General features: G+C 53.0%; 9 protein-coding genes across 9 annotated transcripts; 5 read left to right on the top strand and 4 right to left on the bottom strand.

Moving 5' to 3' along the window:
• Window positions 1-191: 191 nt before the first annotated feature.
• Window positions 192-1,649, bottom strand: CkaCkLH20_01663 (uncharacterized protein; the record flags this gene model as incomplete). Its single annotated transcript, XM_038884382.1, has 9 exons — window positions 192-284; window positions 336-484; window positions 562-655; window positions 708-735; window positions 796-931; window positions 999-1,111; window positions 1,181-1,394; window positions 1,505-1,534; window positions 1,592-1,649. The coding sequence occupies 9 exons, from the start codon at window positions 1,647-1,649 to the stop codon at window positions 192-194; spliced, it is 915 nt and encodes a 304-aa protein (XP_038750082.1).
• A 1,329-nt stretch (window positions 1,650-2,978) lies between these two features.
• Window positions 2,979-4,728, top strand: CkaCkLH20_01662 (uncharacterized protein; the record flags this gene model as incomplete). Its single annotated transcript, XM_038884381.1, has 2 exons — window positions 2,979-3,572; window positions 3,637-4,728. The coding sequence occupies 2 exons, from the start codon at window positions 2,979-2,981 to the stop codon at window positions 4,726-4,728; spliced, it is 1,686 nt and encodes a 561-aa protein (XP_038750081.1).
• Window positions 4,729-6,377: 1,649 nt separating this feature from the next.
• On the top strand, window positions 6,378-7,650 carry CkaCkLH20_01661 (uncharacterized protein; the record flags this gene model as incomplete). Its single annotated transcript, XM_038884380.1, has 4 exons — window positions 6,378-6,519; window positions 6,572-7,293; window positions 7,357-7,526; window positions 7,596-7,650. The coding sequence occupies 4 exons, from the start codon at window positions 6,378-6,380 to the stop codon at window positions 7,648-7,650; spliced, it is 1,089 nt and encodes a 362-aa protein (XP_038750080.1).
• Window positions 7,651-8,590: 940 nt separating this feature from the next.
• CkaCkLH20_01660 (uncharacterized protein) lies at window positions 8,591-9,667 on the top strand (the record flags this gene model as incomplete). The annotated part of the gene is made up of 2 exons (XM_038884379.1): window positions 8,591-8,635; window positions 8,696-9,667. 2 exons carry the CDS (start codon window positions 8,591-8,593, stop codon window positions 9,665-9,667), a joined length of 1,017 nt encoding a protein of 338 aa, XP_038750079.1.
• Window positions 9,668-9,977: 310 nt separating this feature from the next.
• Window positions 9,978-10,972, bottom strand: CkaCkLH20_01659 (uncharacterized protein; the record flags this gene model as incomplete). Its single annotated transcript, XM_038884378.1, has 2 exons — window positions 9,978-10,747; window positions 10,825-10,972. 2 exons carry the CDS (start codon window positions 10,970-10,972, stop codon window positions 9,978-9,980), a joined length of 918 nt encoding a protein of 305 aa, XP_038750078.1.
• Window positions 10,973-12,138: 1,166 nt separating this feature from the next.
• Window positions 12,139-13,482, top strand: CkaCkLH20_01658 (uncharacterized protein; the record flags this gene model as incomplete). Its single annotated transcript, XM_038884377.1, has 1 exon — window positions 12,139-13,482. One exon carries the CDS (start codon window positions 12,139-12,141, stop codon window positions 13,480-13,482), a length of 1,344 nt encoding a protein of 447 aa, XP_038750077.1.
• A 492-nt stretch (window positions 13,483-13,974) lies between these two features.
• CkaCkLH20_01657 (putative aminotransferase class I and II) lies at window positions 13,975-15,640 on the bottom strand (the record flags this gene model as incomplete). Its single annotated transcript, XM_038884376.1, has 3 exons — window positions 13,975-14,556; window positions 14,604-14,746; window positions 14,803-15,640. 3 exons carry the CDS (start codon window positions 15,638-15,640, stop codon window positions 13,975-13,977), a joined length of 1,563 nt encoding a protein of 520 aa, XP_038750076.1.
• Window positions 15,641-16,477: 837 nt separating this feature from the next.
• CkaCkLH20_01656 (uncharacterized protein) lies at window positions 16,478-24,354 on the top strand (the record flags this gene model as incomplete). Its single annotated transcript, XM_038884375.1, has 7 exons — window positions 16,478-16,957; window positions 17,014-17,171; window positions 17,231-17,627; window positions 17,700-22,073; window positions 22,131-22,415; window positions 22,511-22,926; window positions 22,986-24,354. 7 exons carry the CDS (start codon window positions 16,478-16,480, stop codon window positions 24,352-24,354), a joined length of 7,479 nt encoding a protein of 2,492 aa, XP_038750075.1.
• Window positions 24,355-25,730: 1,376 nt separating this feature from the next.
• On the bottom strand, window positions 25,731-27,244 carry CkaCkLH20_01655 (uncharacterized protein; the record flags this gene model as incomplete). Its single annotated transcript, XM_038884374.1, has 3 exons — window positions 25,731-26,246; window positions 26,309-26,899; window positions 26,951-27,244. The coding sequence occupies 3 exons, from the start codon at window positions 27,242-27,244 to the stop codon at window positions 25,731-25,733; spliced, it is 1,401 nt and encodes a 466-aa protein (XP_038750074.1).
• Window positions 27,245-27,392: the final 148 nt, after the last annotated feature.

The raw sequence follows: 27,392 nt of genomic DNA, 5'->3' as shown, positions 1-27,392 counted from the left end.
TGGGAATCCCAGGTTTTGGGAGGTGATTTGGCCTCTACATCTTGGAGCCATACTGACTACCTCGGTGCACTCGGGACAATATTTCTCGCAGAATTGTCAGGGTCATAGCCGATCGCAAAGGCCTTCTCTAGATCATTCATTCCCAGGCAGAACGATTCCGCTGTAAAACCGTCCACCAAAAAGGCACGTGTTCATATGTCACCGGCCACACTCTGCAAAATGCCACCATCGATCACAAGGTTCGTGCCCCATATGTATTCATTCGTGGCCAGAGTGAGAAGTCCCTAGTAAGTTCGTCAGCCGGATATGGAAAAATGGTCCTTCTCTCAACTCACGCTTGCGAGATCCTCCGCCCTACCCATACGCCCAGGCGGGACTCTGGCACCGATGTCGACCATTTCTTTTTGAAATGTTGTATCCTCTTGCGCCATACTCTCGTTCTCTTCGTTGGATGATCCAGTCGTCATCTCGGAGGGAAACCACCCTGAGTAGTCTTGTTAGCCATGAATGTCCAATTTCTCGGTGTTGCAAACTGATCGCGTTTTGATCACGTCTTCTCACCTGGTGCAATTCCATTTACGCGGACTTTGATGTTCTCGTGACTGAAATCGAAGGCTAGTTGACGGGTCATGTGTAGAGACGCAGCCTTGCTAACCTAGGTGTTCTGTCAGCTCTGAGGATTGGTGTCAATGTGTTTGTAAACTTACGTTGTAGGCAAGCTGTGAACCTTCGGACCTTGATAGTGTTAGTATATGTCCGCAATGTGAGCTTGGTAAATGGGGGAATGCTAAGTACATTCGTAGTTGTGCACTGTTCGAGGTTGTGTTGATGACACTACCCAGCTTCCCGATGGGGCTATGAACAGACTTGGCTAGGAGTGGGAGGAACGCGGCGGTCACAAAGTAAATCGACGTCGCATTAATGAGGAAGGCTTTTGATTCACAGAAAAGTCAGCTGAATGATTTTCAAACCTCCAAGATTTCTGGATTTTGTTATACCTTTCTGCCAAAGATCAATGGACTGCTCAAACATGGAACTGCCGAACTTATCGGGTCCATCTTCCGGCCCTGCTTCTGGTTTGGTTGTCCAGACTCCAGCGTTGTTCACTAGCCTGTCCATTTTGTCAGTTCCTCTCTGAATCTTTGGATTCATACATCTGGCCGGAGCAAGATCGACTTACAGGTTGACGTAGCCCTCAATCTCAGCTACATGATCCACTGCCCTCTTGATGCTGTCCTTATCGGTGACGTCTAGGTGGAAAGGGATAATTTGACCCCCATCAGGGCCAACCTTGTCTGGAGATCCGTGGATACGGGCACTCTTTTCCAACACTTCTTGACGTCGGCCGGCGATGTAAACTTTGGCTCCATTTGTTGCCAGGGTTTGGGCGTACACTTGATAAAGACGTTAGCGGGCCAACTGTGCTGGCGTGTGACAGGACGCATGGCTGCGCGAGTGCCGCTTCCACGATGTCTCAGGAGGTCTCGAGAAGTTGCGATCGTACTCAGTCCGATTCCGGTGCCTCCACCCGTTACTGGTTTGTCGGCTTAGCGTCAAGAGTGATTATCAGGCTCAAATGGTCGTCACTTACCCACAACAACCCAGTCCTTAACTCGGTGAAGGGAGGCGGTTGACAGAGTATGAACCATGGTGCAAGATCAGTCAATTGATAGTGAGGAAAGTCTTCGTCAGCTAAAGAGAATTTGGAGGCATGCATTTGAGATCGAAAGATTTCCACCGGCGCATTTGGATAAGATGGTATATAATGTATCTGCCAGAAATGCCTTGCAGGGCGACCTTTGACGCTCATGACATCCATCGGGACAAAGCTGAGGCTCCAGTCCGGGATAGGATCCCGACTTACCTAGAGTGACAACTGAAACGCCTCCGTCGTATCATCTAGTTGGTCATTGTTGTCTCCTCCTCGGCATCTATCGCAGCGTTTCACTCCCTCCTTGCCGCCGAAAAGCTGCGGACATGTTCGCTCCCGTCTGATCCCAGAATATGCGGCCTAATAGATCTGCACCGGCTCGGGGTATACTTCGGACTGGAGACAATCAGACAGTCTCGGCCGGTGAGAATCTTGAGACCGATCTTTTGTGGTTCCTCCGGAATACCTAGCCGTCTAAACAGCCGGCCAACGCCGGAATGCTACGGTGGAAAGGATCCATAAGTACCCGGTCAACCCTCATAGGTAAGGTCAGTGGATTGCAATGCAAGGTCAGTCAATTGCATGACGCCTATCCCGATATGGACCCCGAAAGGTAGGCTTCAGTCCGCATTTGTCAGACGCCTAGACACAACATGTTGCTTTTGTGGACTGGGATCTCCAGATCCACCCAATCCCACCCTGCCGACGATTTAGTCGTTTGCCAAGGTTGCGGAACCGGGATTGTCAGTCGATTGCATTAGCGAAATAAGCTGAACCCTTCTTTCTTGGCTCTCCGAGTTACTGTGCAGCAAATGGCCCAGTTGGCCTCTAACACACAGCTCAGTAAGGCCGTGATGCGTCTTGTGACGAACCCACATCTGCTACTGATTCTCTCCAAATCGAATACCGCCAAAACGTATTGTTCTTTATTTGTATGGATTTCTCATCATAGGGATTTGAAAAGGGGTTCGTATCTAAGGGTCGCCATGCGCAGAGGCTCCGTGCGGCTATTAACATGGCTTGGCGCGCAACGCAATCGCTGCTATTGGAGTAAGATATTGCGGGAACCTGATCATTGTGCCATTAGAAATCAGAATTCGAGAGCGTCATAGGAATGGAAAATATGTATTGTACACCAATGACATTCCCCTAGTTTTGATCATGGTTAAAACGCCTCCTGGGACTTGTCTTCCAACTCTCATCAAGTATCCATGTTCTGTTCACCTCACTTCAGTACTGTTAGTCTTTGATTCTTCAGCTCCCTTCCGACGCTTGCAGAACACATCAGCGGCTATCTTTGCTGCGCTGCATCAGCGCAAACGTCAAGATGAGCAGCCAAGAAAAACCCGTCGACGCTCCCAGCAGCTCTACCACAGGGAACTCCCAGCCAGCCTTACCCGCCGATAGTACCACCACCAGCGCCGAAAACGCAGTAGATGCCACAGACCAGACAGGACCTGAGGAACAGCGCCAGATTCGCGGTATCAAATGGGCTTTGACCGTTGGCGCCATCCTTTCCTGTGTGTTTCTGTTCGCCCTTGACACCACGGTCGTGGCGGATATCCAGCCGAACATCATCGCGTCCCTCGGCGAATTCGAAAAGTTTCCGTGGCTCGCCACCGCGTACGCTTTGCCGGCTACAGCGCTCGCCCTGATTCAATCCAAGGTCTACGGCTTGTTCGACCTCAAATGGCTCTACTTCACCTATGTCGTCCTGTTCGAGGTCGGCAGTGCCATCTCCGGTGCTGCCCCCACTATGAACTCCCTCATCGTCGGCCGTGCTATCGCGGGCATTGGCGGCTGTGGTATTTACGTTGGCTCTTTGACCTTCTTTACCGTCGTCCCAACCTCTAAGGAGCGGCCTATATACGTTGCTCTGATATCGCCCGTTTGGGGTATTGGTACCGTCTTGGGCCCAGTGGTGAGTCTCAATATGCGGCGCGTCGTTCCATGTCTCCTCCAACTCGCTAACTTCGCATCATCAGATCGGCGGAGGATTTGCAGAAAGCTCCGTCGGATGGCGATGGGGCTTCTACATCAACCTCATCATTTTCGCTCTCGTCGCACCGATCCTGCTCTTTATCCTCCCGTCTATCAACTTTGGGAAAGACCGATCTGTCAAGGAGAGAATGAACGCAATCGACTGGCTCGGACTGACCCTATGGACAGGCTGGTGTGTCTCCTTCTTCATGGCCATTACCTTCGGTGGGACCGTGTTCGAATGGGATTCCTACAGCATGATCATCCTATGGGTGTTTGTTGGCGTTCTCTCCGTCGCGTTCATCTTATCACACAAGTTTTTCCCCTTTGTCAGCAAGGAGGATAGACTGTACCCCAGTCACCTGCTTCGCAACTTCAAACTGGGCATCCTGCAGTTCGCCACGTTCGCCGCAGCATCGGCTGTATACATTCCCATCTACTACATGCCCCTGTACTTTCAGTTTGCGAGGGGCGAGTCGCCGGTTGAAGCTGCTATCAAGCTGCTGCCCTTCGTGTTCATGATTGCTACCGTTTCCATTCTCAGCGGCTGGCTCATATCGAAATGGGGCTACTACACGCCTTGGTTCCTCATTGGTAGTCTGCTGGCTGTTGCGGGAGGTGCTCTCATGTATACGGTGTCCGTTGACACGGATGTGTCGGCGATTTACGGATACAGCGTTCTATTGGGTATCGGCGGCGGATGTTTCATGCTCACAGCCCTCGGGTGTGTCTCGGACGTCGTCGCCCCCGAGGATGCATTCAACGCTATTGGAGTCCTCAGCCTTATCCAATGCATCGGCATCACTTTCTTTCCCTCCGCCGGTGGCAGCATCTTCCAGAACCTGGGGGCTAGATATCTCGCTCCTGTACTGCCACCGGGATTCACTGGGGACCCCAAGTCAATTCTCGCAGGCGCGAGTAGTCCCGTATGGCGGAGCTTCTCCGCTGACGTTCAGGCCCAGCTCGCGGCTACCATTGTCGAAGCGATGAACAAGAATTACATCATGGTGATTGTGGCAAGTGGCATCACAGCCCTTCTTTCGCCACTACTTGGAGTATGTGTATCCCATGCATTTGAGACTCCGGAAGTATACTGACCTTGTTGAAGTTTTCAAAGCTAGGCGCCTAGGCAGTTGTCATGCAGCCAAAGGAACCGCCTGAACAGCTCTTACATCAAGGGCCTGCGGTGGTGAGAAGGACCTGGAGTCGTCCAGTCAAGAGGCCATGAGTGTCTTGCTAAACCCCTTTTTCTCTTCATGTTGCGTAGTTATCTTCGTTTTCATTCTGGAATGGTTGGAAGGACAATCAGTTGGTTTCTTGCCCTGGCTTGGGAGCACTCTAATTCACCAAGCCAGCTTAATGGTTATTGTACTGGTGCAGTAACAATAAATTCTCGATACTATTGTTTCAAGCATGTCTTGACTACGTTTCTGTTTTTCCAGTCATTGAACCCCTACGGAACGTAGTGCAACGTCAGTATGACGGTGTATGTATCTTGTGTTGGACACATACCTAGGTTGCTTGAGCGTTCCAAGTTAGCATGTCAAAAGGCAAGGCCGTGGCTATCAGCAAATACCAAAGCAGGCTTCAGCAAATGCACAGAGTCACCCATAGCTAACAGTTGAGGATCTCAATGTTGAAATTTCGATGGGAACATTGGTTTCTCATTTTCTCCATTCGGTCTTGCCTTTTGTTTAGATCTGACGAAAGGCGAACGAAGAGAAACTAGGATGAAGACATTCATATGGATGCTTTTCATAACAACTGCCTCCCAATGCAGTGTGATCTTATTGTACCAACGGTTCAAAGGCAAGGGGAACAGTTTCCATAGACAGAAAAGGCATCCTCGATTGTCTGGTGGTGAGAATATCTGCTGATCACGCACGGGATCGGCGACAGAAACAGCACGCATGGCGATTGTGCTTACGCACGAAAGTCCGCCTTGAAGGGCCAATTTGCTTGAGTATACTACGTCTAGGAGAGTGTCGATTTTGCTCCTTCTGAGTTATGTTGCTACTTACAGCCCGGCTTCTCTGTTTTTGAAGTTGGCATGGACGCCGACCATTAGTGATTCTTTCTGGATTCCAATGTGTTCCAGATCCTGTCATCGGATAGCTTAGTCGCTTTCACGGATAGGTTGTAAATCGAAACTACTGGCATTCGATCCTCAAACCGATTTTGGCGAAACAGATAATCAGCAAAGCATCCATGACACAGTCCTTCACCAACTGAAAACCGCTGATTTCCAATCTCGGATATCAAGAACAAGACTCCGCATTGCCCAGACCGAATACTGATCATTCTCGGGCAGTTTCGGGGTCTTGGCGCGGTTTTGCAGATCTTTGTTGCCAGACATACTTGTATCTAGCCAGAGTAAGTCCGGAGTGCCGATGGTTAGTTGACTAAGCCACAGTATCATGAACAGACAACGAAGGGACAGGGTCGAAAACAGGGCGTGGAATGCTTGAATTAACTTTCTCCATAATTGTCATGCCATTTCTTTCTTTCGTCTCGGTAATCAGCGGCTTCAATTCATTAATCAGTCTGATGACAATGAACTTTCGCACCGATGAATATAGTTCCCACAAAGCCATTAATAAAGTCTCAGTAAATGCTGCAAGACGGTTTCCCTTCGACATCTACTATATCTCGCTGTGCGTCTGCTCTAGACCCTCTGGATAGCCTGTCCTCAACCTTAATTGTGATTTCTGTTTGACGAGTACCTCTATTCACCTCTTTGTTCACCATGACGAAATCAGAAGATGAACTCCATAGCAACACCTCGGTTCTACCGCCAGAGAGAAAGGAGACTTCCACAGGACACCGAGCCAGATATGCCAAGGTGTACAAGTTCTTCGGATTTAATCATGGATACAACTTTCCTCTCTGTAAGTCATTGCAGCTGACCACTTCAATCACTTCTGACATGTAGTTGTATAGGGGTGATCTTCGCAGGCGGGATGTTGGGATTTTCTCTTTCCCGCCTCAAAGACCTGGATTACGACGGCCATTTCAAGCGTGACTTCGCGTTGGTACCAGGCTATTGGTACTATTTCCGCGATGGCCACTACCGCTACGGGATGCTCATCCACCTAGCTAGTGTGCTGCCTGCTGGTGTCCTCATGGTCTTCCAGTTCACACCCGTGATCCGACACAAGTTTCTCTCCTTTCACCGCATCAATGGCTATGTCGTGCTGCTATTATGCCTCATAAGCAATTTTTCAGCGTTCGTCGTCATCCGCCACAAGCAAGGCGGCCATCGGGCGAACACACAGACGGTCGAGACACTCATGGGTATCATGACCACTGTCGGGATTGTCTTGGCGTGGTGGAACATTCGTCGGAAGCAGATTGACCAGCATCGGGCTTGGATGCTGCGGACAATGTTTTACATGGGAATCACCATCACAGCCCGTCTGATCAATCTTGCCGCCACCCCAATCATAACCAGAATCGGAGGCTACTTTTCCATCTGGATGTGTGACGAGATCAACTTTCTCTATGGCAACTACGGCATGGAGTTTCCGAGTTCCAACTATCCGAACTGCCTTTTCCCCAATGGAACTTTGGACCGTTGGAAGCACGTGGTCGTCAGGGCAGTGGAGAATCCAGAGAGGTTGGAGGAGCTGGGTTCGAGCATCACTATCGGATTCGGTACAATGGTGAGCCGCAGAAACCTTCCCGATCTGTTGAAAGTGGATATGCCTAACTTGGTGTTACTTTAGCTGTGGATCTGTCTTCTACTTCATGTGGTCGGCGTAGAGGTGTACCTGTGGATGACACCCAGGGAGTCAGAGAGGCTCCGTCTCATAAGCTACGAGAAGCAGCTGGAAGCCGGCTACCGCCAGCCTGGCAGTGCGGGTCTGGTTCTAGACCGGTGGGCAGATGCGGAACCGTGGGCACCAGTTAAATAGTTACCGCGTACGGAAGAGTCGTTGCTTGGCAGATGCTGCGGTCTTGACAGAGTACCACCGGATGATCAAGCCGGTGTGCCGGAGCAGTCTGACAGCACCGGATGACTGATACCGTTCATTGGCAAGCTTATGCCGCACCAGGCCGGGCGTTGCCGTCGTATGCCCAGCTCTTGGCATGGGACAGGGTCTTTTGAGAATGTTACGTACCTTACCTTAGTGGAATAGCAAACCTCAACACCACTGCATTCAACATTCATTTGAACATTTCGAGCGCGTATTTTCGTGCTGTCAATTATCCAGGGATCAACGCGAATTAGCGCACTCGAAAGACGTCTGAATTGTCAAAGAGAGCAGCCAACCAGCTGCTCAGCTTGAATACGTCTTGCGACGTTCAAATTGATGGCCATTGTCAAGTTCATCTGCGCCAAGAACCCTGCATAAGTCCCTCATGTTGACCACTCAAAAATGATACGATACGCCCGTCCAGCGCCGACGTTTTCGCCGATTGAGGTTTAGCAAAACTCTAACCTGTCGATCATATCAGAGCAGGATTTATTTAGACGATGGCCCAAAGGGTAGGCGATCTATACCATTCCAGTCCGATTTTGCTCTTAACTGTTTCTGCCTCTCTTGGCGAGACGAGGCAGCTGTCTCACGCTCACGGGCATCCAATATTATTCCCGAATTGCATCATTTCCCGATTGGTAAGACGAACACTCGACGCACCTGGCTGACACAGTGCTTATTTCCTTCTTCAAGCAAGCACTGTGTCAGCCAGGCGCAGCAGCACTTAAATGAATTATGTCTTGGCCTTTTGGGGGCGGGCACAAGTACTCTGAGAAACCGCTTTTGCCGTCCGCGTGAGGTTGGCTATGACGATGAGCGGCCACTGGAACTTGACGTGTCCGTTGGGGTCGAGATTTGTGATCAATGGCATCTCGCGGTGGAGGAGAGAGACGTCTCTGAGCATAAAGACCAGAGGGCTTTCCGACCAACAGTGCAGTCCGCATCGCCTGCAATCAACACGGAATCGAAACAATCACCCATGATGAAAAAGCTCATTACCGTACTTGGCGTCACTGGTACGCAGGTAAGAGACAACATCGTGCCTCACCTCCCTGTCTGCGCCTTGTATTGACCGCTTATTCAGGGCGGCTCTGTCGCAAGCCGTTTTCTCTCCCACCCCGACTGGCACGTACGCGGGCTCACACGCAAGCCCGACTCTGCCAAGGCAAAGTACTGGGCAGGCCGTGGGGTCGAGGTCATCAAGGGCGACTACGATGATTTAGACTCGCTGAGAATTGCCTTCTCAGGAGCTCACGCCATCTTTGCCGTCACCGATTGGGCGGCGAACTACGCCCGGGTCGTCGAGGATGCCGCTTTGCAGGAAAAGGCCAAGGCAGCCGGGAGGTCGTTCGAGGAGTTCGCCGGAGACTTGGAAGAGGCCCAGGGTATCAACTTGGCCGTGGCGGCTCTCGATCCCGTCGTTCTCTCTACTCTGGAGAGGTTCGTCTTTTCAACACTGCCCGCCGTCCAGCTGATTAGTGGCGGCAAGTACAAGCATTCGTACGAGTTCGACTCCAAGGCCGGTGCTGAGAGATATATGCGTGCTCATCTGAGCTTTGTCCTGAGCACCGTCACCCTGGGGATCTTTCAAGAGACGTGGAGAGATATTGCTGCTTTTCGACCGCACAAGCAGCCGGACGGCACGTTCGAGTACGTGAACTTGGAGGTGTCAGGACCGCACGATGCCAACCCCGAGGTGGTTGCCACACGGGACACGGGTGCTTTCGTCGAGGCGCTCATCCTTCACCACCCCCCTGGCACGGATGTATTGGGTGCTACCGAAATAATTTCCAAACGGGACTATGCGGCTCTGTGGGGTCGCACGCTGGGGGTACAGACGACTGTCAGAGACGTTTCGGAGGAGGAATACGTCCGGTATGTCCCCGATGCGTACAAGACCACGATCGTGGACGATCTTCGGTTCTTTGCGGAGTTCGGGTACACTGGGGGCAATGCCAAGGTCAAGACGCCGGCAGAACTAGGCATCAAGACGAGCTCACTGGTCGAGTATTTTCGCGATGAGGATTGGAGTGACGTCCTGGAGGGTCGCCTTTAAGCCATCGTGGTCACAATTGCTCGGCCTTCCTCCTCGTGGCTCTCAATAGCGCAATCGTCTCTGCCACAAGTTCCAGTCACAGACCAGTGGATTTGTTCTCCTGTTGTCGAAGATGAGAGGACCAAGTTATCTAGAATCGATATATTAAACATGGTCAATTTCTTTTCTTTCTTTGTTGCGCAGAATGACATAGATAGAGAATCCGTCATTGTATGGATGCATACAAACAACGAGTTCGTTAGTTCTTCTCGCTTCCATTTGTCTCCAGAAACGTCGCGGAGACAAACCGGACCTCCAGTCTGGCTGCATCTCAGTTACATTTGGGGTTCCCCATCGACTTCTCGCCTCGCCGGCCCCTCCAGTAGTTCGTAGAATGCATCAGTTCCGAGCATCCTCGCAATAAAAACCCCCACCTATGCAGGAAAGGAGGAGTGACCTCCCAGTTCCGGGGATCCCACGGCTCACCCCAGACAACGAGTCCAGCCCATTCTGCCTTCCCCCCGGCCGATCCTATGATATAGCTAAAGAGCTCCTCTTCCTCCTCGACGGTCATGCTCAGAACGGCAACCAAAAGGTTGTCCCGTAGTCGAGGTAGAGGAAAGAGATCGAGCCACGGGTGGTGCTTTATCCCCAACTGCATGTTCGTAGGCGCAAGACTAGGAGGCACAGACAGTCCCTGTACGGTACCTGCCTTGGAGTTCTGGCTGTCATGCCCGAAGGGTGAGACGGATTCACAGATGAGCCAGTCGAAGCTGAACCCCAGCGCGGCGGCGTTGTTCGTCAAGCCGTTGATAATGTTAAGCTGCAAAAGCCTCATATAATGGTCGGGACGAGGGCTGCCCATCGCATAACTAAGCAACGCTTGCTCGGCGAATCGGGTAAGAAAGGCTCGTTTCTCCGTAATGTCGTCTCGCGAAGAGTAGTTGAATGTCGGGTCTTCGCCACCCCAGTAAGAGGCCTCCAAAGTCACCGCGCATAGTTCCATATCTGCGGTGTGAGCAGTATTGAGGGATGCGGCTTCGGGGAGGTCAAGGGCGCGCGCAGACTCGGCGCAGCGACGTGATCTCTTCCTCTGCCTTGCTGCAATCTGTTTAGCGCCGAAGTGGTCTGACTGTGGAGGGTCCTGCGACCCTTCTTGTAGCGCGTCACACACTCACATAGTCGTTTGTTAAGCCTGTTCTGCAACTTTTTCCGCACCCTTTGGTTGGTTATGCCTGACCAGTCTTCCTCGCCGCGCTGTTCGGCGAGCGCGCATGCCGTATCTTCCATCCCGGTAGCACGAGGTTGAAGGAAACCCGAGTTCATGACTGAGGTGAGTCACGCTCAGGGGTTGATAGGCTACGTGGGCAGATATGCCTACTCGGCGTCGTCTTCGGTTCCGTGTTTGTGTTTTTGTTGACTGCAAGCGCCGGCGAGACTCGGCGCGAGCTGATGGGCCACCTGCGGCGCGGCCACCGGCAGGCTCGGGCAGACTTGAGCAGGGATATCAGTAGGCAGGCAAACCAGCCGCCGGTGAGCATGTCAAAAGTCCTTGATCGGCAGGGGTCTTGGCAGGAGCTGAGTTGGGACGATAGAATAGGGTAAGGAGGAGATGGTTCGAGTTCTGGTGCGTTGTCAACTGAGGTGCACATTGCAGAAAACATCCGCCCCCTTCGACCTTTACGCGGAGACGACGGGCTCCGCACCCGATTCGCGTCATCGCCGCTAGTAAGCGAGAGGGATCGGGAGCGGCCCGCGGCTGTCTTCCGCCGGCTGCATGTACGAATACATGACTAAGGCAAGTTATAAAGTTTAGTTTTCCCCGGCTTCTGTTTAAAAGACGATGTCTTTCCTCCGAGGAGTAAGTGGAACCAGACTCTTCAGGGTCTTTTACTGCGCAGGAAGCCAGGGTATGAGAAACCCTTGCAGACACGGGGTCACCGGCCTCATCGCCGTCCTGCTGCTTATCCCTGCTCGGACACATAGGCACGCCCCGGATACCAGCGCGCTGTTTGGCTCGCTGGAAACAACCTGCAGATGTAGGCCCCCTGGTCGGTTCATTTCTGAATCGCCTCCATATATTTCGCCAGGTAAGGATTGCTTTGCGTGCCAAACCAAATGTCGCCAGAAACTCAATCATGAGAATGGGAACTTGGGTTTAAGGCGTATTGTTGCATCAAAGTAACAGAGAGAAGGCTAGCTGCTGCTGAGTGACAAGCGAACAGCGGTGCGGCGAGTCGTGCTCCCTTCAACCTACCCCTCGCTGAGCCGAAGCACTCGTTCAACATGTTATCGGGAGGCGTTGTATATATTTTTGCGAGATTGTTTAAGTTCCTAGATAGTTGCTTGGGTCACGGGCAGAATTCTCTCCCTACCTAGGTTGCTGAGAAATCTTCAGCTACTCTGCCACACTCCTTTGCGCTCCGTTCCGTCGTTCCTTCGGCCATTCCAAACTACTCGTCATCGGCCGACATCCGCTCTGAGACGCGGTCATGGCCGAGCAATCGGCAGTCCGGTTCCGAGAGAGCTGCAAAGCCTGTGCGGACTCCAAGATCAAGTGTTCCAAAGAGAAGCCGCGCTGCACCCGGTGCACACAGCGAGGCATAGCATGTGAATATCTGGCTGTCCAAAAGACTGGCAGGAAATCCCGCCCTCGACCAGACTCCCAACAGTCTCAGCAGCAACAGACGACTGCGGGAAGCACAACTTCACCGACTTCTGCCACGACATTATCCCACGTCACTGCCAACGATAATCCAACGGATCCTGCTCCGCCCTCGTCCCTCCTACCGCAATGGGGACCACTCGATATGGAGATGGTGCCCTGTAGCAGCCAGGACTATCTGTCGTTGCTGCCATCCAGTCTCGATTTCCCATTCACACATCAGCTCTCCACGGAAAGTCAACAGACCTCCGAGACTACAGCCGATTGTGTCCTCCAGCTGAATACTCGTTCGATCGCCTCACGCGAGACTCCGGCCTCCGAGGACCATGCTATGATTCAGAACGACGTGCTGTTGTGGGCGCAACAAGACCACCAGCCTGACCGCGATCCGGGCGGACGAAAACGATCCAGAACTAGCAACGACAGCTCGGGCTCGTACTGCATAGCGGATAAACAGAATTTCCAGGAGGATTTCGACATTCTTCAACTTGAGGTTCCGTCTCAGCAAAAGCCCCAGCGAATCAACACTGCCTTGCGGCTCATGGCACAGCTTTGTCGCATAGAGACGACCATGTTACTATCCAGCGACTGTCCACCGGAACCTCGATGCCGCGCCGACGCGCTCGTGGACAAGTGCAAAGAGGTGACGCTCAAAGTCAGCGAACTGCTACAAGACTTCGGTCCCGGGTCTGAAGATGACTATTTTCTGGTCATTATTTGTCTTGTCACGTCTAAGCTGGTCGATCTTTACGCCAAGGCAGCCCAGATTGTTGACACCCGTGCTGTCGACGAGCCGGGAGACAATGTTCTATCAGCATCATCGACCAACTCGTCTTGGTCCGCAACGGTGCCAGAATCTGCATTCGGCGACTATCCGGCCGATGGGTCAAGAAGCTCCAGGACTGTGTTGATATTACTCAACGAACTTCATCAGGTGCGGGTGTTGATGGACAATCTAAAGGCCAAGATCGGACATGCCGCTTCAGAAGACGACTGGCCGGTGGTTAACGATCCGACCCCGTCGGACCAGCATGATGTCATGATAGCATTCCCGATCTACTCAGACATTCTCGGTCAACTATTTGACAAACTTAGAAAGCGGCTCGGTGAAACGTCTCTTGCGTTGATCGACAAGGAAAAACAGTTCTGGATGCGAAAGGAGTGCTTCTAGATTAGATTTATGCTATTTTAAACCCGTTATCAACGCTTTCCTCTTGACTTGACGTGTGTCTATATTCGATCCGCGCAGGGAGATGTCTGTTACTGCCTTCAAAGTGTCCCTCATCCTGAACGTGTGTTGCTGCATCCATCGTTCTATAGCATATCCCGATGACAGCAGGACAGTGGCGCTGCTTCGCTGGAATACGCGATTAACCCTCCCTGGGAGCGTTTAACAACTCCCTTCTTGAACATTGCATCATTGAATGGCATCGACCGGTTGCTAAACCAAGTGTCGGCCTCAAATAAGCTGCTGATGAATAGCCAAACGAGCGGCCAAGTCACTGACTGAATTCAGGGGCGAATGATCTCAAAATAAATCACACCAACATGTTAAAAGCCCAGTCTTTAATAGGTATACAGGTCCAATTCAAATTCAGAAGAGTCAATTTTGAAATATCAATTTTGAATGCATCATCAATCTCGTTGAATACATTGATGGCCCTTAAACCTCAGCAGTGATGCCAACAGGAGCGGCTCCTAATCGACCAACCCCACTAACCAAAGGAGCCTTGTGGATGACGTTGCTGCCGCTAAGGAGATCGGCCATCTCGACTCCGTTGATGGTGGCCGCTCCGTTAGTGCCATTGCTGGCCTGTCTATCTCTCCAGATCAGGTCGAAAGCGAGGCGAGCAGCACCCGGGAGTCGATTCTTGTCACCGCTCGCCTCAATCTCCAACATTTCCGTCGCCCAGGTCGTGATCGAGTTGACCAACTTCATCACGTCGTCCTTCGTGTTGTGGGCATGAATCAGAAGCCGCACCCTATCTTCCCCCTTACCCACGATGGGAAAGACGATGTTGCAACCGTTGATGCCGTCTCTAGTGAGATGGAGGGAAAGGTACAGAGCGTGTTTCGGGCGGGGTGTCCAGAGAGGAACGATGTGGGTGATGGGTATCTCGTGCCAGCTTCCATCCTCGTGGACCGGCATGTCGACTAATCCTTTCTTGTGGGCCTTTTTGTAGACGGGGTGAGAGGTGAGCGTGTCCAAGTAAAGGAGAGTCAGCTCTCGCAGCCGATCGCGAGCCTGTTCATGTTAGCACGAGCAGCATTGTCGGGGTGATTGATGCTAACCTCTTGCACCAGCGGAGTGCGACTCAGTCGGAGACCTGCCCTACAGGCTGCAAGCAGAGTGAATGGAGGCGCAACGGAGCAGATGAAGACCTTGGCCTGGTTGGTGAGGAGTGATCGGATGGTGTTGTTTGACAAAATCATCGCTGAGCAACGTATTAGTCAATCCATTCACATCAAAGGGTTTTAGGTTTCTACTTACCACCAGATCCAGACAAGGCTTTGCCAAAGGTGACCATCTTAATAGCAACTTCATCGTCAAGGCCAAGTTCCCGAACGAATCCCAATCCCTCTGGGCCGCAGACGGCGAAACTGTGGGCCTCGTCAACGACGAACTGTGCGTTTCCCTGCGGGAAAATCTCTTTGGCGGCCTCGATCAGTTCCTTCAGTGGGCAAATGTCGCCGTCCATACTGTAGTAGCTCTCGACGCCCACGATGACGCAACGCTTGCCCGCCTTGATGAGAGGGGATGCTTCTTTGACTGCCTCCATGACTTCGATGAAATGATCGACGTCGTTGTGGCGGAAAGGTCTCTGATCCAGCGCCAGGCTGACCTTCATACCCGAAAGTGCGGTGGCGTGCATCAGCTCGTCGTACACTATGGCGTCGCCCGACCGAGGGACTGTCGAGAAGATGGCCTGGTTCGCCGTCCACCCGGAATGGACCATGAGCGCGGATTCGACTCCCATGAGTTCGGCCAGTTCCTTCTCGAACATGGCCTGGTAGGGTGAAGAACCGTCCAGAAGTCGCGATCCGCCTGCTCCGATCTGGACTCCGGGGTTCGCTTCGAGCTCTCTCATGAACTCCTCTCTCAGGATGCCGGTGGCGCCCATGCCGAGCACGTCCAGGGAAGAGAAATCAACCACATGAGACGGCGTGTGAAGTGGAAACGCCAGGCCGACTTGACGAGATAAGTCCAGCTCTTCTTCAATGTTGCGGTAGAAGACCGAGCTATTCTGCATCGTTGGGCCCTTGATCTTCTGCGCCGAAGCCCACTCCTCTCTCCAGGTGGCTCCGAGGTCCTGCTTGTTGTCCGCCATTGTGGTGCTTAAGAAGATTTGAGATTCAAAGTTAGATGTGAATTATTAACGATAAATCAACTTGGCACGAGGGGTGCTATGGTTGATGTTGTTTTGATTAGAGGTGTGGCGAGTTCGTTGAAGCGGCCTTTGACTGATCTTCCTAGGAGTATATACCCTCTCACAACTGCGCCAAGTAAAGCAAAATGCCTCAAGCAAGATACGTACGATTTTCGGCAGCAGTAAGCATTGCCGAAGACCTGGAGCCGCATACTTGGTCACCGCCTCCGGGAAGGCGGGGAGTTCGCGAGTATGCAGGTGACTATACAGACAATCACGGCTACGGGAATGTGATGATCAACATTGTACCGAATGACAACAACACTACTCCTCAAAAACAATAATACTCAATGGTTTCAACATGTTAGCATTGTCCAGACTGTTCGATGTTTCGCACGGCCTCTTGGCATCCATTTCCGGAGTGGATCTCGGGCCATACGCGTCTGTGTAGATCAATCCGATGTGGTATTTCTTCGGGGCGTTTTGCAGAGAGTTGATCGGTGCTGGTTTGGCTCGGAACCCGGCGAACCTCCCGCCCCGTCGCTGCGCGATGTTGACGAAATCGCCGCACGGGATCACGAGTCCTGCGGCTCAATGTCTCCATCCATTGCCAGCAGCTTTCTTCCGGGAGCACTTGTCGTGGCTCATGGCGCTCCGAAATATGAGCGCGGGCTTCTTTTATCAGACTACATGTAAAACGGAAACCCACGTTGTATTGACAGCCTGATAAACGAAATCACCTCATACCACAGCGAACGAGCACTATCTCTTCAATCATTTGTGATACCCAACGCAACCATGACGAAGGTAAACGGCACCAACGGTGATAATCACACCAACGGCATCAATGGTGTTAATCACACCAACGGCGTTAACGGCGCTAATCACACCAACGGCGTCAACGGTCATGCCAACGGCGTCAACAGCCTGAATGAGAAAGCCGTGCCAATCGCTATTTGTGGCATGGGTGTTCGCCTCCCCGGAGGAGTCTCCACCGCGCAAGAATTCTGGGAGTTCCTCATCAATAAGGGTGATGCAAGAGGTCGGGTACCCGAGTCGCGGTACAATGTTTCCGCCTACCACGAAAAAACCAAGAGACCAACAACTGTTGCCACCGAATATGGCTACTTTCTGGACGACTCCGTCAAGCTCGGTGCGATGGACACAAGTCGGTTCTCGATGAGCCGTGCCGACGTCGAATTCTCCGATCCGCAGCAACGGCGTATCTTAGAGGTTGTCACGGAGGCGCTTGAAGACGCTGGCGAGTCCAAGTTTAGAGTAAGCCTTGTGCCCCTGGCCGTCAGATGTCTTGGAAATACTGAACCACCTTATAGGGCAAGACCATTGGATGCTACTTTGGGAACATGAACGAGGACTGGGGAGAGATGTTGAACCGAGACCCTCTCTGGCATGGACCTAACAAGATTGATGGCTACCAAGACTGGATGCTGGCCAACCGGATCTCTTACGAGTTCGGCCTGACTGGCCCAAGGTCGGTTCTCCCAAGTGGCCTTTCCCGAAAGCCAATCGCTGATTTATGATCGGTTATAGCATGACGATCCGCACCGCCTGCTCATCAAGTCTCGTCTGCCTCAATGAGGCATGTTCAGCCATCCAACGCGGCATCTGCGAGGGCGCCGTGGTAGCTGGTGGGAATTTGATGCTTGCACCGGGAATGACGCAGCAGATGACGGAGAAGGGCATTCTGTCTCCCGAGGGTTCTTGCAAGACCTTCTCTGCAGATGCAGATGGCTATGCGCGAGGTGAGGCATTTGCGGCTGTGTTCTTGAAGCCTCTCGATGCCGCCGTCCGGGATGGCAACCCGATCCGCGCTGTCATCAGAGCCGCAGTAGCCAACTCGGACGGCAAGACGCACGGTATCACGCAGCCGAACGCGGCAGCCCATGAAGCCATGATCCGCCTCGCCTACGAGCAGGCCGGCATTACAGTGAGCACGCTCCATTTCTCTATCGTTTTTCTCTCTAGATCAGAACACCACTGCTCACATTTCGGCGAACAGGACTTTTCCAAGACGGCCTACTTTGAGTGCCACGGAACAGGTACGGCCGTTGGAGACCCTATCGAGACTGGCGCGGTGGCCAACGTCTTTGGGGACAAAGGCATCCACATCACCTCTGTCAAACCTAACGTCGGTCACACCGAGGGTGCCTCTGGCCTTGTATCTCTCATCAAGGCTGTCATGTCCCTTGAACATCGCACCATCCCCCCCAACATCAAGTTCAATATCCCCAATCCCAAGATTGCTTTCAAGCAGGGGAAGCTTACCGTTCCTGTCGAGCCAACGCCGTTCCCAGCGGATCGTCTTGAACGTGTAAGCGTCAACAGTTTCGGACTCGGCGGCTCTAACGCGCACGTCGTCCTCGACTCGGCAAGAAGCTTCAATGTAGCCAAATCGGGCGTTCGGGACAGCGACAGGGAGTCAGAGCCTCAGTTACTTCTATTTTCCGCGGCTTCTGCCGCATCTTTGAAGTCCATGGTTGCCAACTATGATGCCTGGATGGCGAAGAACCCCGAGGTGGCTGATAGACTTGACGACCTTGCTTACACCCTTGCCAACCGGCGCGAGCACCTCCCCTACCGAGCATCCAAGGTTGCCGGCCCCAGAGAAACCCCGGTATCTCAGGGCGGCAAGATCCCCAGCCAGCCACTCAGCCTGGTCATGGTGTTCACCGGGCAAGGCGCACAGTGGCCACGCATGGGTCGTGAGCTACTTCAGCGCGATGACCTCGTCTTTCAAAAGACGGTGAGAGCTCTCGACCAGTATCTCCAGGCCCTTCCGAAGCCTCCTGGGTGGACAATCGAGGCAGAGCTTCAGAAGTCGGCCAAGACCTCCCGCGTTCAAAAGCCAGAATTCTCACAGCCCTTGTGCACTGCCATCCAGATCGGCCTTGTCGACCTTTTCGCAAGCGTTGGTATCGAGGCCTCGGCGGTGGTGGGCCACAGCAGCGGTGAACTCGCAGCAGCCTACGCAGCCGGAGCTCTCACGGCCAAGGAGGCCATCGTCGGGGCTTACCTGCGAGGACAAGCAGCCAATCTGCAAGACAAGAAAGGCGCCATGGCGGCCGTTGGTCTGGGCCGTGCCGAGGTCAAGCCATTCCTGGTGGACGAGCCCCATGTTGTCATCGCGTGTGAGAACTCGCCCCAGAGCGTGACTCTGTCGGGAGACTATGACATAGTACAGTCGACTCTTGCCCGTATTAGGGACGCCCATCCCGATATCACTGCTCGACTTCTCAAGGTTGAGAAGGCATATCACTCATACCACATGGGAGAAATTGGCGACCAATACCACGCGATGATCGAGCCACACCTGCAAGGCCAGCGACCGAGCAAAGCCTTCTTCTCTAGCGTCACTGGAGTTGGAGAGCCTGAGTCCGACGTACTGGGCGCCAAGTATTGGCAGAAGAACCTTCAACAACCTGTTCTCTTCAACTCGGCCGTTGCTGGCATCCTGAAGCACGTCAAGAACCCGGCGTTCATCGAGATTGGTCCCCACGGGGCCTTGGCCGGCCCCGCGCGACAGATTTTCGCCAAAGCCTCGGCCTCCCCCCCTTACGTATCATCTCTGGTCCGCAACGAAGACTCAGTGCAGTCCTACCTTGCCTCACTTGGGAGACTGTTCGAGCTGAACCTTTCGCTCGACTACGCAGCCATCGCTCCGGCCGGAGAAACCTTGCCAGATCTACCAACATACCCCTGGAACTACGAGGGCGACTTCTGGATCGAGTCTCGCATGTCATCGGAGTGGAGAAATCCCCGATTCCCTAGACATCCCCTTCTGGGACGCCCGCAACTAGAGAGCACGAGTCTGGAACCTAGCTGGAGGAATCTCATCAACATTGAGGATGCGCCCTGGCTGCGGGACCATCAAGTGCAGGGCGTGGTCGTTTTCCCTGCCGCAGGCTACTTCGCCATGGCTGGTGAAGCAATCCGCCAGCTCACTGGCGTGGAGACATCTTACAGCCTCCGTCAGGTGGTTCTGAGCCAGGCCCTGATCTTGGAGGTGGGCGCAGACACAGAGGTCGTCACGAACCTGCGGCCTCATCACTTGACAGCCTCCGCAGGAAAGGGCTGGTGGGAGTTCACAATCGCTTCCTTCAATGGCAACGCGTGGACGAAACACTGCTCGGGTCAGGTGACGGCCATTCCGTCAGTCAAGCCCGCCCAAGCTGAAGGAATCAAGTCTCTTCCCCGGAAGCTTGAAACCTCCAAGGTCTTCAACATTCTCTGGAAAGCGGGCATGGAATACGGCCCAGCTTTCCAGCGTCTCGACGGCATCAGCACGGGTACTCTGGAGACCCGGGCGACAAGCAGACTGACTGACAATCAAAACGGCGATGAGGACAAATACCATCTACACCCCACCATCATCGACGCCGCCCTGCAAGCCGGGCTCGTGGCTGCTAGGAGCGGCAAGCTGGACGTCAACAATTGTGCTGCGATGCCGACCCTGATTGAAGAACTCACCATCTTCAGCACCACTTCGAGGTCGGGGGTGGCCGTTGAGGCGGTGACCGAAGTACAGCCTGGAAGTCACGAGATCAGAGGTCATTACCGTATTGTTACGGACGGAAAGTTGGTCCTTGACATACCGAGAGCTACCTTCACCCCACTCGAGCAAGGGGGCCAGGATGTCGTACACAAGCTCCCGATCAGCGCGCGTGCCAACTGGCAGCCTCACATCGATTTCCTTGACGCGGCCTCTCTCTTACGGCCCCGTGGTGATATCGAGAAATGGACGCCCGTGCTGAACGAGCTGGCTGAGCTCTGCTTCATCTTCTTCCAGAGGTGTATTCAAGATGTCACGCTGTCACCTAACCCATCCGTCCAGCGGTTTGCTGCGTGGGTCAACCAACAGTTTCTCTCTCTCAGCAAAACTCATCCGGGTCACTCCCTTGATATGGAACAAATCGTCGACAAGGCTCACGCCATTGGAGCGTCCATGGCTGACTCGCCCTTCGCTGCATGCGCGGACAGCCTTCTCGAGGTCGGTGGAAACATTGCGGACCTCCTCACCGGCGAGCGAGACATTCTTGATGTTCTTGCCAAGGACGATCTTCTCATAAAGGTTTTGGCTTCGTCCGACACCGTCGACCGAGCCCCTTTCCTCCGGAGTCTTGCACATGCGAGACCCAGCCTTCGAGTCTTGGAGCTTGGCGCCACCACCGCACAACTTACTTCTTCCCTTTTGAACGACCTCTCTCTTCCTAATGGAGGCTCCCTTTACTTCAAATACACCTTCACCGATCCCTCGCCGACAGCCTTAGCAGCCGCCAAGAAGCAGTTCCAACCACAAGAGAGGATGGATTTCCGCGTCCTCGACATCGCCAAGAATCCGGCAGAACAAGACTTCAAGGACGATGAGAAATACGACTTGATTGTGGCGACAAACATTGTCCACGCCACGCCCAGTCTATCGGCATCTCTCGCCAACATCCGCACACTTTTGGCACCCGGCGGCCGGCTGTTGCTTCAGGAGCTTCACACGGAGTCCAAATGGGTCAACTGTATTCTCGGCCTTCTGGATGACTGGTGGGTTGGCCGGGATGACGGTCGCCCCAACGAACCCTACGTGTCTCCAGAGCGGTGGGAGGCCGAGCTGAAGGGCGCCGGTTTCGCTGCGCCGGACGTCGTGCTGGACGGTCCTGTACCAAACCAGCTTAGCACTGCCTTCGTCGCCAGACATGGAACGGACGTTAGCCCTACCCTCAACAAGAATGTGACGCTATTGGCTCATACACACGACGGCAAGAACGTCGGCGCCGTGGTACAGTCACTCAAGGCTCAAGGCTACGTCGTTGTCGTCCGGGCCTTCGGCGATGAGCTGCCGCGGGGCCAGGATGTCATCTCTCTTCTCGACGAGGACGAACCCTTCTTCCACCAAATCGACAAGAACCACTTCCAAACTCTGCAGAAACACCTTGCTAGTATTGCCGAGTCGGGCATCTTTTGGGTCACACGCCCATCCCAGATGCAGTCGAAAGATCCTCTGTACGCCACGGCAATTGGTGCCATTCGGTCCATCCGGAACGAAGAGGCCATCGACTTCGCCACATGCGAGGTGGAACTTGTCACCGAATCCCTAGACTCCATCCTCGCTGCTTTTGCCCACTTCCAAAACAGACTGGAAGACGCTTTCTTCAGACCCAACTACGAATACGCCATCCTCGACGGTACGATCAACGTGCCTCGCATCTACCCATTTACATTTGGCGACGAACGCGCCGCTACACGAGATGAGAACGACCGTGTTTCTCTTGTTGCTGAAAGGCCTGGCCGGCTTACGTCGCTGGCCTGGGAGTCACGCCACCATGCGCCCCCAATCGGAGACCAAGTCGACATCGAAGTCTTCTATGCCGGCCTCACTTCTAAGGTACGTTGCTCCGTCCGCAAAGCCAAATACTCTTACTGACATTTTGTTTCACCTCAGGACGTCTCAGAGATCATGGGGACCATTCGGTATCCCGCCGAAGGCTTGGGTACCAGCGTCAGCGGTAGAGTATCTGCCGTTGGCGCTGGTGTCAAAGGTTTCGCAGTGGGCGATCGAGTGATCGGCCTTGGACCCGGCAGCCTCTCATCGCACCTGCGTACTTCCGAAGCATTGGTTGCCAAAATACCAGACGCCGTCTCTCTCGAAGCAGCAGCAACACTTCCTGCTGCGTACGGCACTGCTGTCGCAGCCCTGTACGAGCTGGGAAACCTACGGGCTGGCCAGGTATGTCACCTACAAGAGAACTTCGCACTTGACACGTCGCATTGGGGAAATGCAAAGGTCAAAGCATGGAGAATATCTGCTAACGTGTATCACAGTCTGTTCTGATCCACGATGCCGCTACTGGTGTCGGCTTGGCCATCCTCGAACTTGCAAAGACGTTGGGCGCGGTCATTTTTGCGACCGTCAGGTCCGCGGACGAAGCGAGCACCCTCGCCAGGAATTTCGGGCTCCCCAGGAATCGTATCTTTTGGTCTACCGATGACACCTTCCTCAGAGAGATCACGCTGGCGACTGGAGGAGATGGTGTCGATTTGGCTTTGAACACCCTTCGTGGCGAACTCTCACACGCGACCTGGAACTCCGTCGCCGCGTTCGGACGCATGATCGACATTGGTGCAGCAGACTTCCTCGGCGCCCACGATTTGGAAACGGGTCCCTTTTTGGATGGTCGCAGCTACACCGGCCTCGATTTCGAAGCCCTCGTGACGGGTAAAAAGTCCATCGTGAAGAGGTGAGCGTGCATCTGACCCCAGTCTCTATGTGACCAAATTGGCTGACGAAGATATCCAGAATTCTGCAGACAGTCGCCAAGCTTTTGAACGACGGCGTTGCTATTCCCCTCTCGAATCGAGTCGTTTTTGAGGCCTCGCGCGTGGAAGACGCTGTCAAGCATGTGCAGGACCAAGCCGGCGCGTCGGCCGACGTCATCCTTCAGCTCAGAGACATCCAAGGCACGCTCACGATTGACTGGAATAACGTCAAAGTCATCGATGTTTTCAAAACTGACGACAAGGCTTCCTACCTTCTTGCTGGAGGACTGGGTGGTATTGGAACCGTCATTGCCAGACATCTTGTTGAGAACGGCGCTCGACGGCTTGTCTGCCTTTCGAGAAACCCAGGATCGCGTCCTGGAGACGCCGAGATCATCCAGGAATTGGAGAGCATGGGTTGTGACGTGGTTCTCGTCAAAGGCGACATGGTGAATAAGGACGACATCTACCGAGCGGTTCGACAAGCCCCCAACCTCAAAGGAATCCTGCACTCGCCCATGCTCCTCCAGGACGAGGCTTTCAGGAACATGACCGTCGAGCAATGGACCAAAGTTATCGGCCCAAAGGTTCAGGGAGCATTGTACCTTCACGAAGCCACTGTCGAGGCCGGCATCGAGCTTGACTTCTTCGTTTTGCTGTCGTCCCTGTCGGCCGTCACCGGACAGCCCGGCCAGGCCAACTATGCCGGCGCCAACGCGTTCCTAGACGCCTTCACCCTGTGGCGCAACAGCAAAGGCCTCCCCGCGTCCTCCATCGACATCGGCGCCGTTGCCGATATGGGCTATGCCGCCCGCGATCAGCAGCTCTTGCAGAGGCTCTTGAGAAACGGATACTCTGGTGTCACAGAGAGCGAGATGATCGAGGCGTTCCGAGCCGCGGCCTCCTATCCGGTGCCCGACATCACGGTTACCGGAAAGAGCCTCCCGTTCACCCACAAGAATACCTTCAGCACGGGTTTCTCCTCGGACAAGTCGTACAGCCACCCGGACAGTCACCTCCACTGGAAGAAAGACATCAGAATGGCCGTCTGGCACAACATCAGCGACGGCGACAGTCGGGATGGCGGCGCCGGAGGAGACGGCTTCAAGGAGTTCTTGGCGAGAGCAAAGATCGAGCCGGAGATTCTCGAGAAGCCTGAGTCGGCCGAATACATCGCCAACGAGATCGGCAATCAGTTGATGAGGTTGCTGCTGCGTCCGGATGACGAAATCGACATCACATTGCCCGTCCAGCAGCTTGGTCTTGACTCCCTGGTAGGTATTGAGTTGCGGAACTGGTGGAGGCAAACACTAGGATTCGACATCAGCGTGCTCCAGTTGCTGGGTTTTGGAACATTGGAAGAGCTCGGCCGACAAGCTGTGAAAGGATTAGTGGGAGCGACTAAATAATCGGCCTAATGTTTTCTATGAAGTTCAAATGATACCGCTGTTGACTGCTAAAACTTGACACCCAGAATCTTACAGCTCACAATGTTCGTAGCAGCTGTAACTTATTAACTTTCTCTTGATCACATTGCCAGAGACAAAAGGACTATCCTTAGGACCCTGAAGGTATCTCGCTGAGTGTATTGATTGGCCCGCATGGATGTCACTATGCCTGTTGGTTGCGACGGGCTGTTGGTCACAACATGCAAGAATTCCTGCCCAGTATTCTTCTGGGACCTTCTCTGTCAGTTATGCCACGTGCGTCTTTAAATTATCTGCCTAATCTGACGTACTTAAAAAGCCCCAACCCAAGTATCTTCCCTGCTCCCTCGACTACTTATTGATGGTAACAAGAAACGAGGCTCCGACCTGTACATCTCACAAACACCAATCGTCTCGTCACTATACATACAATGTATAACCTTTTAGAGTTTATTCAAATCATACTTGAGTCTTTTTCTAGTCCCCCACCTCTACTGCCTCTTGACTACAAAGGAAATAGAAGCGAAGCACAGAACAGTATATTTTGGCGGTTTATTGGCAACGGACAAAACAAGAACATCGACAACATCCAAAACGCCAACGACAACACGAACAGTTCATGAAACTGGCGAGAAAATTGCGCTATAATCTAGCGATGAAGTTCCCAATTTCGACATATCCCTGGCGATCCTGTGGCGAACAATGAGGTTCTACCGAGCACGTGGATCACATGTGCTCGAGGAGAACGGCTGGCTCCTTGATTGAGCTGATATGTCTTGAGACTTAGTTGCTTGCCAAGACGTTGAAGTTGGACGAGGTGTTTGGTATGGACTTTGCGGACTGGAGACCCCCACCCACGAGGGGGAAGTATTGGTTGATGAAGAGGTAGATTTATGCAGGATCATCGGTTTAGCTGAAGGGTGAAGGATGATATTGAATTGAGAAAGACGATAGTCCGTTGAACACCCTGGATGAACAGATGCGAGGAGGAACTTGATGTGTTGATAAAGACAAGGCGGGAGGTGGATAATGATGGCCCGGAAGAGACTTGGAAGACTACAGTTCGGAAGACATACGATTCTTAGTACGAAGGCAGTAAGAAAGCAGCTCGAACTATTACATCTGAATTTGAAATGCAATTCATGGTTTTAAATGGTATAACAGAGTGACTAGGCCGGTATTCATGGTCGTGCCGTTCATCACTAATGATTTACTAGGAGAAGCATTACGGCCGTTTCATCACTTCAACACGCTACACTCATCAGATCCAAATTGAAAGTTGATTCATTTTCTAGACCAGTATGTGTATTCGTATCAAAGGGAATTTTCTCGCAGACAGTTACGGTGGCTCTTCCCTATCAAAAATCGCCCCGAGTTTTGAATGGAATCTTCTGAGCCGTGTTGCCCGTCGACTCCGCCATCATAGTGAAGAGAATGGGCTGCCCAGTCGCGTGCCCGTTCCCGTTTCTCTCTGTATCGCAGGGGCACGCTTGGGGTTCAGCGACAGGAACATTCGGAATAACTACGCCGTTGACACCCATGTGGATATAATCGGCAAATTGCGCGCCGTACTTGACATTTTGGCTGTTGCTCGTGTCCACAAGATCCGTCACCGTCAGCTGACGACCTTGCTTCTCGCCCGTGCCGATTTGTCCCTCTGGAATCTGGATATGAAGCCTGAGACCCATTTTCTTGTTGATGTCGCCACGCTGCCAGGTGAAAGTTCCATCAGGCACCGGAATGAGGTTATCGCCGGAGCCATCCTGGTCGAGCATGAACGAGCTAGAATCGAAGTCCACCATGTAGATAGCGACAGGGTCGGCAATGGATACCGAGTTCCCACCGCGTACGAGGCCGTTGATGGACGCACCAATCTATCTCTCGCCAATCAGTCCCGTTCGCCTTTGAAGCAATCGTGGTACTAGCTAGCTCTCACCTTAGGGTCTGAATTCCTCGTAGCCACCCCGTATTTGGAACAGTTGCACAACTTGACGTCGTTGGTAATGACATTGCCTTGCTTGTCCTTCCGTACAACTGTTCCCTGGGCAGCAATGTCAATTTCGGCGCTCAGTGTGTTGTTTCTCTGCGCTAGGTGCATGATACAGCCTGGGTTGACGGTTGTGAGGGTTTTATCGGAGGAGGGCTTCGTTTTTATAACACCGTTCCACTTGTTGTACGGATTGTAGACCTGCTGTCCCCGTACATCCACGAACATGTCTTCGATCTTCATCTGACTGGCGTATTCGGGGTTGTTCTTCTTGTACAGTTCTAGCATCTTCTGAGGATCATGCTGCGACAGGAACGCCCAATACTGGATCGGTGCAGGTGCCGAGAGTGAGCAGCTGGTAACAGTGCCGGTGGAGTGCATTTTATCACGTACCTCTGGACCCTCGCATGTGAAGGTCACGGAAATGATTCGCTTCTGGTCATCGCGCTTGACTGTCCACTCGCAATACTCATCTTGTTGGTCGCGATGATCATCCGCCTCTTTCCAGCGCTGGATGTCTCCGGACACCTTGATTTTGATCTATAATTCGTAAATACTGATGATCTTCAGAGGTGATATCTGTAGACTCACCAGTTTAGGAAACCCGATCCAGTCGATTAGCGCCGGCTTCTGGCCTGTGTTGAAAGGCGTCACGGTTCCGTTGAAGAACTGCTGCAACTTGGTGCGGAAAGTTCCGTCACATGGTCCAGGAAGACGCTGAAGGTTTCCATCGTCATCTCTGTACTGCGCGTCAATCTCGTTGGTTATCCACTCAGAGATAGTATTGGACCACGCAGTTCGCTGCTGCGCATCGAGATGGTCATCCTGGAAAGGAAACCCGGGTGGGTTGTAAACTGGGATGGTAGATATCTTGAAATCGCCCATTGTACTGAGATGTAAGAGATAATATGAGTTCGATGAAAAGTGATTGCAAATATCGGTTCAGATCAGTGGTGAAGCTCAATTATTTAAACATAATGTCCAGCATCAATGGCTCAAATACGCAGTTCTTCCTGATCTAGCTTGACACCTC

This window comes from Colletotrichum karsti, assembly GCF_011947395.1.
Source record: "Colletotrichum karsti strain CkLH20 chromosome Unknown Scaffold4, whole genome shotgun sequence".
NCBI lineage: Eukaryota > Fungi > Ascomycota > Sordariomycetes > Glomerellales > Glomerellaceae > Colletotrichum > Colletotrichum karsti.
Note: the sequence above shows the minus strand (reverse complement) of the source record. Positions and strands in the feature narration are given on the sequence as shown.